This window comes from Atta colombica, unplaced genomic scaffold, assembly GCF_001594045.1.
Source record: "Atta colombica isolate Treedump-2 unplaced genomic scaffold, Acol1.0 scaffold55, whole genome shotgun sequence".
Classification (NCBI taxonomy): Eukaryota; Metazoa; Arthropoda; class Insecta; order Hymenoptera; family Formicidae; genus Atta; species Atta colombica.
In genome coordinates, this window is record NW_017259545.1 from 304,472 (window position 1) to 317,526 (window position 13,055).

General features: G+C 34.9%; 2 protein-coding genes across 12 annotated transcripts in view; both read left to right on the top strand.

Annotated features, from left to right (window-relative positions):
• The window catches only part of LOC108691977, a 13,985-nt gene extending 3,940 nt beyond the window's left edge, over positions 1–10,045 (top strand). For 3 of the 11 annotated variants that reach the window (XM_018200016.1, XM_018200015.1, XM_018200019.1), the window contains exons 2-14: positions 472–1,113; positions 2,887–3,037; positions 3,112–3,325; positions 3,600–3,695; positions 4,044–4,281; positions 4,464–4,768; positions 4,854–6,468; positions 6,558–6,847; positions 6,942–7,026; positions 7,105–7,447; positions 7,611–7,851; positions 7,915–8,777; positions 9,027–10,045. In XM_018200016.1, coding sequence (XP_018055505.1) covers positions 903–1,113; positions 2,887–3,037; positions 3,112–3,325; positions 3,600–3,695; positions 4,044–4,281; positions 4,464–4,768; positions 4,854–6,468; positions 6,558–6,847; positions 6,942–7,026; positions 7,105–7,447; positions 7,611–7,851; positions 7,915–8,777; positions 9,027–9,198 — 4,824 coding nt within the window. In that variant the 5' untranslated portion in view covers positions 472–902 and the 3' untranslated portion in view covers positions 9,199–10,045. Of the gene's footprint in view, positions 1–463; positions 1,114–2,186; positions 2,642–2,886; positions 3,038–3,111; positions 3,326–3,599; positions 3,696–4,043; positions 4,282–4,463; positions 4,769–4,853; positions 6,469–6,557; positions 6,848–6,941; positions 7,027–7,104; positions 7,448–7,610; positions 7,852–7,914; positions 8,778–8,990 lie in introns of those variants that run through there. The other 8 variants (XM_018200025.1, XM_018200026.1, XM_018200021.1 and 5 more) reach the window with 7 other exon arrangements.
• Positions 10,046–10,494: 449 nt separating this feature from the next.
• Positions 10,495–12,565, top strand: LOC108691990. The gene is made up of 4 exons (XM_018200058.1): positions 10,495–10,931; positions 11,167–11,376; positions 11,748–11,921; positions 12,023–12,565. Exons 1-4 carry the CDS (start codon positions 10,887–10,889, stop codon positions 12,383–12,385), a joined length of 792 nt encoding a protein of 263 aa, XP_018055547.1. The 5' UTR covers positions 10,495–10,886; the 3' UTR covers positions 12,386–12,565.
• The last annotated feature ends 490 nt before the right edge of the window (positions 12,566–13,055 follow it).

Consider the following 13,055-nt stretch of genomic DNA (forward strand, 5'->3'; position numbering starts at 1 on the left):
TTCATCGTCGTTTGCAATTACTGATCGATTAGTATAACTGGAACTTCCCGTTCGAGCCTGAATGCATGTGTGTGTAATCTCGCTCAATCTTGATAACGGTTAGATTTGAAATTGCCAATCTGCGAAACTGAATTTTGTACAATGTTCCAGACCTAACGTATGTACCTTTTACACGCGGTTTTTTCATTACATCGAAATTAAAAAAAAGAAAAATTGATCCAACCAATCAAATTTAATCGCTTCATAATCATGAATTTTCGACTTTAAGAATAAATAAATCTTTATCATCATTTTAAATAAGGTAATCGGAGAGCATTGACGTTACGTCGATGTCACAATCGTGCAATAAAAATATCATTCAACCTTTAACGATTCATTATCGATTTCATAATTTACGATTTATACATATATACATATATTCATAGATTTTAATAAAAGATAATGAACAACGGATTGCAATTAGGATACTAGTTCCAGATGATCGAATTATTTCGATGCGCGTCTCTTTTCGCGTTCAACGTCGAAGATGTCGATCGTCTGTCTCGGGTTCCAATGTGACTGTTCGTTCGGATCAGATTTGAAGGAACTGAAGGAATTGAAGGAAGTGGCTTAAAGAAAAACGACCGAATCTAGAATTAAAAATAAGAAGGAAGACTGAGCACTTTGCGTGCTCATCGCTGTTATATAGATACAGATACATCATTGTGCAACGATTATCGTTCGCGTTATCGTGATATCATATATATCATTACATCTGGACGATTTACAAGGGGGATTAGTGACTCACGTATAATAGTCACAATCAAAATTGCGCGCACGGACGGAAACGGACGGGCTATTATGATCTAGCGGACGTAGGTCTACGGCTGGGAGTGCGAATCTGACGTACTCGTCGTCGACGAATGATGTTAGTGTTGCTGCTGTGCATCGTCATGAAGATAGCAGAGATCTCCGTGGGCCGGACGAGTCCCATGATGCGGCCACCGCCGCCGCCACCCACTTGCGATAGTTGCGACAGGCGGTGTAGGCGATGCAGGCGATGCAGGCGATCATCGCCCAAGCGTAGGCATCATCGGCAATCCTATGCCGATAATAGATGCATCTCGCGGAAATGTAAGGACACGTATTCTACCGCCGCGCGAACTCCTTACAATATCTCCTTACAAACTCATTCACCCGTGTCAATTGTTAAATTATACCTACGACCACAACGCTAAAAAAAAATGTCCATTTCTGCGAATGTAGACCACTACAACTTTAATCGGTTTAATTTATTCTCTCTTTCCCTGATGAAAATAAAAATCGGCGTAATAAGCGTAAATCGGATGTAATGAGAGAGTAACAGAAGCGTAAACGAAATCTTCTAGAAGGCGAACATTGAAACATCAAAATGTAAAAGAAGCGTAAATGCTTCTTTTGTTCTGTTTCCAATTTTCGGGACTTCTAGAAGTTTCCTTTACGCTTCTGTTACTCCCTCACGTTACATTTGACTTATACTCTTTTGATTTTCATCAGGGTTATCCTTTTTTAATTCTTAAAACTAAAAAGAGATAAAAAAATCACGGTTACACTGAGAGAGTTAAGCTACATAATTGACAGAAGTGTGTGTGAACATATTTTATTATATTTTAATATGCATATCTTCTCAATAATTGCGTAATAAAAACCTCTATGGATGAAGTGCAAATTCGAATTATTTATTACATAAATGCTGTAGATATAACGTATAATAAGTACTCGTAAAAAATTAAAAAATATACTAGTCAAAAAAATTAAATCAAATAGATCTAATATATTTTCGTTTAATTATTTAGCCGCAATTAACTCGAAATAAATGTGTATCTGGCTTAACTTGAAGGGAGTTGGAAAAAGAAAAGGCAATTGTTATAGCAAGTGAGATTGAAAATTAAGAGCATATACCGAATTCGCGCGATCAACTTTTTTTGCTTCTCCTTGCGAAAGTTGGGATGGAGGGATAAAATTAAACGATAACTGTATAAACCTGTTCTCGTTACTTTCTCGTAAAATAAATTCAGAATTTCGATTCGTATGTGATGAAATATCGAGTGTTGGGAGAAATCAATGTTCAGATAATTAATGTTCTATTATCAAGTGCAGAAAACGCGGGAAGGTGCAGCTAAAGCGGTATACTGCCAGTATACTGCCAGTACGGCTTGCAAAGTACAGTCGGAGAGTACAGGTAGTCACAGTCACGTCACATGCAGCCGTCACAACTCACAGGAAGTACGAGCAAGTACGACTTGTAGGCTGTACGACGTGCGACCGACCATAACACAATTAATCGCGACTGTAATCGTAAATGATTATTAAATACGACGAGCTGCTTCGAGATCCCGCGATTGCCTGTGATGTGATCACATGCACCGTGCACCGTGCACCGCGAGTGCGCGGGATTGTCGTTCGAAGTTGTTAGAGAGAAGGAGGGAGAAAGAGGGATTAGGGTTACGAAACTGCGATGCACGAGATGCTGTATTTTTCCGCGACTTTTATGACGCGAGTCGATGAATCGTCCAATTCCTTCTACGGATGTGAACCGCGAACGTCTCGACAAGTCTGTGTCGTATTGTCATTGTTGTCAATAGTGCCAATGTTACTGAAAGCTGCGACATAAGCTACCTTCGTAAGTCCTTCCGTAAACGCGCCCTTCTCGAATTTCGCTTCAATTATATTTTCAATAATATTTTTCACAACATTAATTCACTTCTTTACAACATTAATTCGATTTACTTTACGTAGGAAGCGAGATTTTATTACGCACATACTCTCTGAATATTTTTTGTTATGACACTCGATTAAATGTAAATATATGTATATTATAAATACATATATTTTTCTTGCTATCTGATGACCCAGTTTCCTTTTCAGTCGCAGGAGAAGGCATAGCAGTAATGGAAGAGCCACAAACTCCAGGATCCGATTGCAATTCTAACCCGGCGGCAGATTCCATCCAGCAGGATCTGGTTGGGTCCGAGTTTGTTCAAGATAATGTTGAATATCAATGGTTTATCGATTATGGGTAAGCAATCTAATACTTGTCTCTATTTTGATAATATTACATATTGTTTTCTGACTTGCATACCTAACTTATAGATATAGAGATGGAGGACTACATATCCATCCCAGTGTTCTTTCATCGCTTTCCGCATCCTATACTCCCAAGGATCTGGGTTATTATGACGATCTTGCTCGGAATTTGGACGCTAATCTGGCGGAAATTGACATGGAAAGCTTTCGTACGGCGGACATTCATACCCTCCTTACGGCTCTACCTGTCATGTGCACGGAACCAGTTCAACATTCCGAAGTAAATACATAAATTAAATTAACCTTTATTATTGCAAATTCATCATCTAAGCCTGAACTGTAAACTGGAGATGCTAAATGTGAGAATATGTATCATGGAAATTGTAAAATGATCAATTTCATAATGTCACAAATCTTTATGAAATTTGTGGCAGTTTATATGAAGCTTTATATCAGAGATAGGAATCTGGTTTTGAGCACTGTCGCGTTGTTTGTAGTTAAAAATTTTTTTATATAATATTCTAAGTCTGGTATATGTTCCATTACCACCACAGTTTAACTATCAAAGGGAACAGTATGCCAGTATATCTGGATCTGTCATGGAAAAGCTTGACATCGGTTCCTCCATCAGCCCTCATACCAGTAGCCAGGTATGACAATGGCTGACGAAAGCACGAACCCAATTGCTACAAACATTATTACCCATACATTTGATATTCACCCAATTTTACTAACAATTTTACGTTTAATTTGCATTTTTTGCATGTATACAAACGTAATATTATAATATTAAATTTATTTAATGTTAATGAAATGAAATTCTAATAATTTCTAATAGTAACAAAACTTTAATTAACTTTTAATTAATACTTAAAAATACATAATTCTATATTTAATGTTAATTGGCATCTTGACTAGTACTGTATAGGTGTTATAAAACAAATTTTAATTTTATAATTCTACAAATTTAAGTATCAATCATATATTGTTATTCAAAGGGAGAAGATTCCGCATGTTCCACCGCCGACACAATATCTATATGCAAGTCGTCGTTGCTATTCTCTCCAGTAAAAGAAACCCCAATGTTACCACCGGGTGGTAGTTATAGCGTAGATTCTCTGGACTGTGAAGATATGTTACTCACCTGTCAAACGAATAATAAAAACAATTATACCATTGCTTTTGAGGGTAGCATGACTATGTATTCGGATGGCTCTCAAGATTTTGAAAATCATGGTAATGTATATGCTGCATAGCATTTTACAGTTTAATACAAATGTTTAATACAGTTTAATACAGTTTTAATACAAATTAGTTTTAAATGTTAATTGAAAATAATTTACCTTTTAAAATTTTTCTACTATATATATCTTTTTTCTTCGTTTCTTTAAAATTGATCAACTCGTTATTATTTTCAGATAAACACAAAACGTATGAATCACCAGATGTATTTTATGATAAACCAAAAGATATGAAAACCATGCTGGATTTATCAATGGCATGTTCAGATTCAAAGATATATACGACATGGAGTAATTTGAAACATTCCTCTATGAATAAAGTAATAACTCGTCATCCTTCCGGTAACAACAACACGATACCAGATATCTCACAAAGTGCTGCTAATCTGACGCTCGGTAGGATGAATAAACGGAGCCAAAGCTTACCGGATTTGTCTCACGTTCGTGAATTCCAGCATATTAATATACCTCTTAATTTTAGTGTAAGTGTAGATATAATATACATTTACTTATGCGACTTGTAAAAATCGTATTTAGTGATGCATAATGCAAATTTTATTTTTATAGGTTGATTCCGCTGAATCAAGCAATCATATGCAGCGATTGCACAGTTCTGGATCCGCAATGAGTCGTTCGACAAATGTAGAAAGTTCGGACAATGGAGAAAATGTTGGTACAAAAAAGTTGCAAAATTTGAGTCTTGTCAGACTGTTTATGAAGCAAAAGAGCATGAGCGTGGAGGGAATGAGTCTTACTTTGGATCAGTCGGATTCCGTTAGCGACAACAGTGGCTGGCCTACTAGCAATAGTGGCAGTGATAGCGCGACCAATACAAACACTCAGATTCAACGGCAAAATGGTCAAGATAATATCTACGATCGTCGTGTGTCTGAAAACGATTTCTCTATAAATTGGATTAGGCGCGATCTGACTAATAATCGTGATGTGGAAAATCAGAGAGATAGCTTGAATGTTTTAAAATGTGCGGTACGAAACAAAGATGATAAAGTCGAAATGGCATCATCTGCATCGGTGGAAGAACTTTCGGAGAGTACATCTAAATCTGGCTGTATGAGCGATCAACGAAGTTTTGATATCAACAATCCCTTTGAACAGAAAAACGGCTGGGCTGGCTTAATGGAAAAGAAATATCCGATCTGTCGAACAACAGGTATACAAGCCAATGCGGAAATGGAAGACAACGCAGTTCAAACTTCCTTAATTTTTGCTGCGCTGAGAGAGAAACATGGTTTCCCTCTCTTACAAGAAACAACAGTTAATAAAAAGCCTGTATATGTTGTATATCCGAATTATACGTTACCTGATCTGTCGTTTCTCAAAATTAAAGATACGAAAATTGATAACATTGCGTTGAAACCGCATACATTTGACAGAAGCAAGATGGAATGGAAACGTGCTCGTTCAGGTAGACCATTTTCGTGTAATGATATCGATGCTCTACGACAACGCGGATTCGCGCATATAAAGGATTGGGAGTCGCTTACGTTTCTTTTACCATATGAATACAAGAAGATTTTACATGATGTACCAGAAGTATCGAGATACATTAATATCAATGAGGAAGTTAAACGACCTCTATTCTGTTTGTCTCCTCCAATGCGTCATAAGACACGACCGATCAGCGAAATTATACCGAATACTACTTCATCAACGAGCAGTACCGCAACGCAACCATCTTCCGGATACAGAGGCTCGTCGACGATTTTAACCGATTCCTCGACAAATCAGCAACCATTATCGAACAATACGATCAATCCGTTGTATTTATATCGATATGACAGTATGAGTTCGGAGGCTAGTTTGAATAACGATAAGAAAATGCATAGATTCAATCAAACGAGACAGATTTGTCCGTCTCTTCCAAAGCGATCCGTATCGTTACCGCAAGGCGAGGGTGAATCTGATAATAGCAGAGTACCGCCGCGACCGCCATTGCCGAGGAGTATTTTACGAAAGAACAAGGTACTTACGAATAAACGATACAGCATGTTTGAGATGGGAGATGTGGGCGAACAATCGGAAGAATCTGTGGACATAAACAAGAGAATGTCTTTACAAGAGCCATACTACATGAATAATGATTTACAATTGTTATGTCGCGAAAGAACGATTGATTCAGAAAAGGATGTTGACGAGACGGAAGCGGAGAGATATCTTAAAGGTAAGGATGAATCATTTGGCATTTGTGTTCATTATTTTTAATTGTCGATCTATATTCATTCGACACACTTAACAATATAATTATCACAGAGAAATTAAACGACATTACAAATAATGCGAACGTGGAGTCGGAAACTTCTCAGAATAGCGACGATGATATCAAGCAGTTGGAAGAATATTTGAAACGTAGTGCAATCTCGTCGCAAAGCAGCGACGGAGATATTGACAATGCTGAAGTAAAAGTGAGATCGTACGTAAGAAAATTTTTAGCTTTGAGAATGAACAAGGATCCTCTTGTTAGAAATATTGATATGGGAGAATCGCAAAGAAAAACCGTCAGTTTTGCTACGCACCAAAGAAAAAAGCATCTGGACGCTAAGGTAAATCATTAATACTAATTTTAGCATCAACAAATTTTTGTATCTTTGTATATACTTATTCTGATATACATATAAGAGTATTTATTCATTTCAGCTAAATAATCTGAATGTCATCGTAAATGAACAAAATCATGATCAGGCAACTGAGGATAAATTAATAGAATTTGAAGAAAAAAAAAGTATGCACGTTTTATTTATTATCTAATTCTATTAAATAAAAGTATATCTTGAAATCTTTAATGTGTTACTCCTTTCAGAAATGGTATCGTCTGTAAATAGAGCGGTGGATCTTTTATTGAAGTATTGGAACGCTGACTCCAATCATAGTCGTCCTAATTATAACGAAAGGAACGAGTGTGCGCAAATTTGTCTAAGTAATTTATGCCCAGCTTTATATGCTATTATGTCGGATGGCTTGAAACCTCATTTGAATTCCACTTTTGGACCAATTACTAATAGCGTTTGGCAGGTTGTCGAAGCTAGTTCTCAACAAGGACCTCTCACAAAGACATTGAATGAATTAGTGCAGAGAATTAATGGCGAAGATGTTATTACAGAAGGAATGTTAAAGTTCCATGCATTTGTATTTGGCTTGTTGAAGTAAGTTAGAATCGCTAGTCTTTTTCTCGTTCTATAGTCTATATATTGTATTACATTACGATTTCATTATTCCTATTTCATATTTATTTATATGTATACATAATTTTTTTCCTTTTAACAAATTAATTATATAATTAACCTATTTTATTTTCTTTTCTTCTAGTCTAAGAGCTTTAGATGCATGGTTTGCGTATTTATGTACACGTGAATCAATCTTACGGAAACATTACAGTAACAATAGCTTATTTGTCGCGGCTTTGGCCAATGCGAATGTCCGAGAAATCGTTGATTCATTGCTATACATCCTGAATCCACTTGCATTTTGTCCATTTCACTTGGATCTTCTCTATCAGTATCGTCAATTGCAAAATAGTTTTGGGAATGTGAATAATCATACGGTGAATGTAAGTAAACCTGTCATTCGATTTCTTTTATATTACGTGCGTTCATTTCACGCGATTTTGTAGGCCATGAGCTTTAGAAACGCCGATCTAACTATGAAAGATCTCGAGATTGAAGAAACGGAATCCTGTAGAATAGTTTCTAGTCCGAAAAAGACACGACCAAGATCTTGTATTGCCTATAACATGGATGATAAATGCAGCACTACGCATAAAGGCGATCTTCAGAATGCGAAAAAACGTTTCAGTGCCATAAATCCGAAGGCGTTTTACGCGTTGGACAAATTGACTTCTGAGGATTCTGAAGATTACACAGATAGTCTGGAACATTCTCCTTTAAATAAAAAAGCAAGCAAGCAATCACAATCTAAACTTTTTAATCCTGATACTAAAAAATCAAGTGATGACAACGGTCTTTCTGTCGAAACCAAATTTAAAAAATTGCAGGAAAAATGGGAATTGATTGGCAAAGAAGGTAACAAGGGTCAACCTATCGTAATGACTCCTTCCTCGCCAGTTCGGACATTCGGAGTGTTAGGAAAATCAAAGATACCTAGATTACTCACATCACCGGTGAAGCAATCTAATGTTGCGGCGAATATCGTTGGGAAATCATCAAAATTACCCATGTCGGGAGTTTCTTCATTAAAGAAGCCCGCTAATCTTCCTACGACAAAGACAGCCCTAAAGAAACCTATAGATATGAAAACGAGAGATGTGACGCGTCGTACGAGCCGCGTTGATCAAGATACTCTAGGCGTGACACGAACTCACACCGCACGCCCGAGTTCCTTACCATATAAATCCCATGGAGTAATGTCGAATGACAAGAATCTAATCTCGCCTCACAGACGAGCCGTTTCGACCTCTCTACCGCGACCGACTGTTACTACTGTTTCAAGGACACCGGTTTCAAAACATCCACACAAGTAAATATCAATGTTTCATATGAGCATGTACTATTTTTTAGAATCTATTATCTTTTCCTTTTAATTTAATATTGATTGCAAATATTATTCGTTTATACGAGCTACATTACAAATGAAATATAACTTGTTTATACATTTATTTACATTACGCTTTTCTATCTTTGTTTTGCTTTGTATTTTAGCCCTTTTCTTTTTTTTTCTCTCTTTCTTTAGATTCGTACGATAACGGTTCGCGCGTCTCGATTGCAGAGAGGTCCGTACTCTCACTCATAGGATACCGTCGGACACTGGTCATCTTTCATTCGCAGAGGGGGAGAAACTGAAAGTAATATTAGAGGTGGATAATAAGTGGTTATTGTGCGCGAAAGGTGATCGAAGAGGTTTGGTACCACGAGCATGTGTACGCAACGTTCAAACTTAGCCCCTCTTCTCGACAACCCTTCATGATCGCAATTGTAACCATGATCTTACTCAGCGGTCATAATTGTAATTTCTCAAAAATGGAACGAAGATGAGCGAATTGCGAGGACGAGCTGAAAAGTTCAAATTACCTAAATATCCCGAGACGATATAAGTGATGTACAGTGTATTAAAATTGTTTTTAAGCCATATGATATAATACGCATTATCGCGCGCTTGTAAAGTTACTTTTAACAAAAGTTTAATCGAAAACATTTCGTTTCTATGGAAATGCGACAGTAGTATTATCGCTAGCGGCGCCATCGAAGATAGAGATATCACCTAGTCATAGGCTTTTTTTTAGATGACATTATATTTATTTAGATTCATTTATTTTAGAACGATGTACAAATGCAAGGATAATAACGATTCGATATATCCTCAATGAGTAAAAAGCCGAAAACAGTGTGTATAATCTATACACATATTATGAATGTGTGTGTGTAACTGTGATCCTAGTAAATAGGCGATTAAGTTTATTAGTGCGAACGCGTGATGTACATATTTTGTTCTAATGTTTATATACTGTGACTTTATAATTTATTTATATCTATACTTTTTACATCGCGCATCAACGATCCTTCATTCTGATTTTATTTAAGCCATTTACGACATGCACCTTTGCGATGGCGGCGATTACATTTTTTTACATGCTTCATGATATTTCTCGATACATACATACATATATGTATACATATATATATATACATATGTGTATGTGTTACGATATATGATATAATCAAATAAATCTGTTGTGAATTATATTTAGAAATGTATGTAGTCTATCAATTACATCTAATGCAACTCAATGCAACGTGGAATGTTTTTTTAATAACCATTTTGGTTCAGGATTTAATGAAGTAATCTGCTTTTATGTAATCTTATATCATAAAAATGATCGCACTAAGAATAGATAAAGAATAGATAAAGAGTAGATAAAGCTTTTTTTTTAATTCACATTTATTTAAAAGAAAATTTTTGAATATAATAAAATATAATAAAAGAGAATTTTTGAAAATTTTTGCAGACAGTTTGTCAAAACATGATTTTCACTTCTATTTCACTTCTAATAATTTTTAATAATTTGTCAATTTTTTGCAATATAGATATAAGATGTGATACGATATATAATAATTTTCATTAATGAAAGCATGCATCTTCTTTTAACAAAGAAAAAAAATTTCTTGTTACAAGTGGATTAATATTACATAAGAAATTTTCTACGAAAAAGATAAATGAAGTTTGAACATTTACAAAGAACGGTCACAGAAACACTTGTTCACACTTTTTGTGATATCTGTTTGAAGTTTCGAGGAGGCCGTACAGCAAAAATAACTTTAATGTAAAAATTATAAATTATTTTGCGAAATTTTTGCAGCTTACTTTGAATGAATGTAAGTTAGACAGAATAAAATAGCTTTCTTCGATATAAAATCACAATAGAAGAATAAGGGCTGATAAGAGGGAGAATGCTGTTGTTACGTAATTATTTAGACAGATTTTGTATTCGCGTTATCTCTACGATCGTTATCGAAATAATCATTTATATTTCGAGATGTTGTGCATATATAAAACGGCGCAATTAATACTGCTTGTCAGTCAGCCGATTTTTGCTGTAAACGACATCTTGGTGATATCGTTAAGTAAATCATGAGGATCACTATCGCATTGTCCTTTTTGGCTGTACTTTATACCGTAAGTTTCTTGTTGAGAAATAATTTTCAATAGAAATAGAGAAATGTTTAAACGGAATAGGTGCATAATAGTTTTGAATTTTATTTGTGCATCGAGTTAATTCGAAACATATAATAAAATTTAATAAAATAGATCATTATTAAACAAGAGAAATGGTCAATATGGCATGAATATGTAGTCGCGATCGAAATGCGATGCACTTATTATTTTTTATCCCTTATCCTCACAACTTTAGATCGAGGCTCTTCCCGCAGAGTCGGCTGATTTGGAAATTCTGAGACTTCGAGCGAGGGAACTAAAATGGAATATAGAGACTATTATACGTCAACTTGAGCTACTTCGTACCCAGACCGTGGAAGATACCCTTCAAAAAATTAGCGTAAAGTGGAATGAAGAACAAGACAGTCACAGAGAATATAAAACTTTATTACTTTCTGGAATACGCGTAAGTATAAATAATTAATGTATAAATAATTAAAAATGATCTGTGAGCACAAGATGCTGTATAATTTTCTCCATTTATTCACAAATTTACACAAATTGTCACTAAATCTTCGTACATTAAACACTTAATATATATTAATATATATATCAAATTATATTTTTTAATTAAAGTTACAAAATTGTTTCATTCTGTGTGAATCTTAAACTTATAAATAAAGTATAAAAGATAATGTATAAAAGATTAAAGATATACGTAAAATTCCGTGATAATTTGACTTTTTTATTTGACTTTGATATTTAATAAAAATATTATAAACCCCTAACATATCGTAATTCATTTGTATGTTATACCGAGAATTTATTTATTTTTAGACTGAAATAAATATCGCTAAGACGGCAGGCAAAGACGTGACTTTATGCTACACCGAGGCTATCCAAGGTATCGAAAAAAATGAGCAGATAGCATATAAGGAGGCTAATGAATGCGGAGGCTCCGCTGAAATTTCCATTCATAACAACCTTGGTTTAATCGCTAATCTCATTTCAGTAAGTTTATCGCGATAATTACATATTATAGATCGCGATCAGTTTATCTTATTAGAATTAATGAAATTCTAATAAAATTCGAATTGTTAATTTTTCCCCAGACCGCAGACTCATTGTCGTTGCAATCGGATAGCATCTTCTTGAATTGTCACAACAGCGACGATTACAGAATGCGTAGCTGCATTTTCAATGAACTGACGAAAGTAGAAAGCTCCCTGAAGTCCTTGGAGAGCGACAGCATTACTGCAGAGATGACCATTGTACCCGTGTCCAAGAATGTCATTACTCAAGCCAGCAACTGTATCAAACAGGCTTATTCTCTTACGTATACGGAGGGGGCGGCGATTAGAATGAGAGTTACTCAATGTATTGAAACAATTACGTCAGCTACGACGACAACTACGACAGTAGCTTCGACAACTACGAAAACTACGACGGTACAGAAGTCTATCTCAAAAGATTAATTTTAAATTTAAAAAAACTAAACTTTTGATGTTCTTTTTTTTTGTTGAAAGTAATTCTTAAAAAGATTCAAGATTAAGATAAGATTTCGAGAGAAAAGAACATCACGAGAATTAGAATGTATAACTCCACATATGTAATATATATGAATGAAATAAAAATATCTCCAAAAGAGAATTTTCTCACGCAATTCCTTATATGCTTGTAATAGACCTTTTCATTGGGCGTACGTTTCGTGTAAGATTCTAAAATTAAATGCGATAAGCTACATCTTATCTTTATACAAATGAATTTTAATACGCGCTGTCAGTTTTACGAAATCTGATTATTTAATTTATTATTCGATTTATATCGAAGTAATAGTAAATAGCATTCTCTCACGTTGACTCGGCAATCCTTTATTAAAATATTATCTTTAGAATTAAAGAAGAAATATTATGTAATATTCAAGTAAACTCTATAATTATATTAGAAGAACTTCCAAAAGTTCAGACAAGGCTACTGTATTTAAGAAAAGCGTGAATAACAAAGATCTGCATATTTTTTTACTTGATATCTTCAAGAGATCTTCAAGATCAGACATTCTTCAACATTGATAATTAAGGCTTATCTTGTTAATTCTCCCCTCTTTCCCTACCATCTCTCAAAGTTTGTCCAAATGTTTTTTTTTTT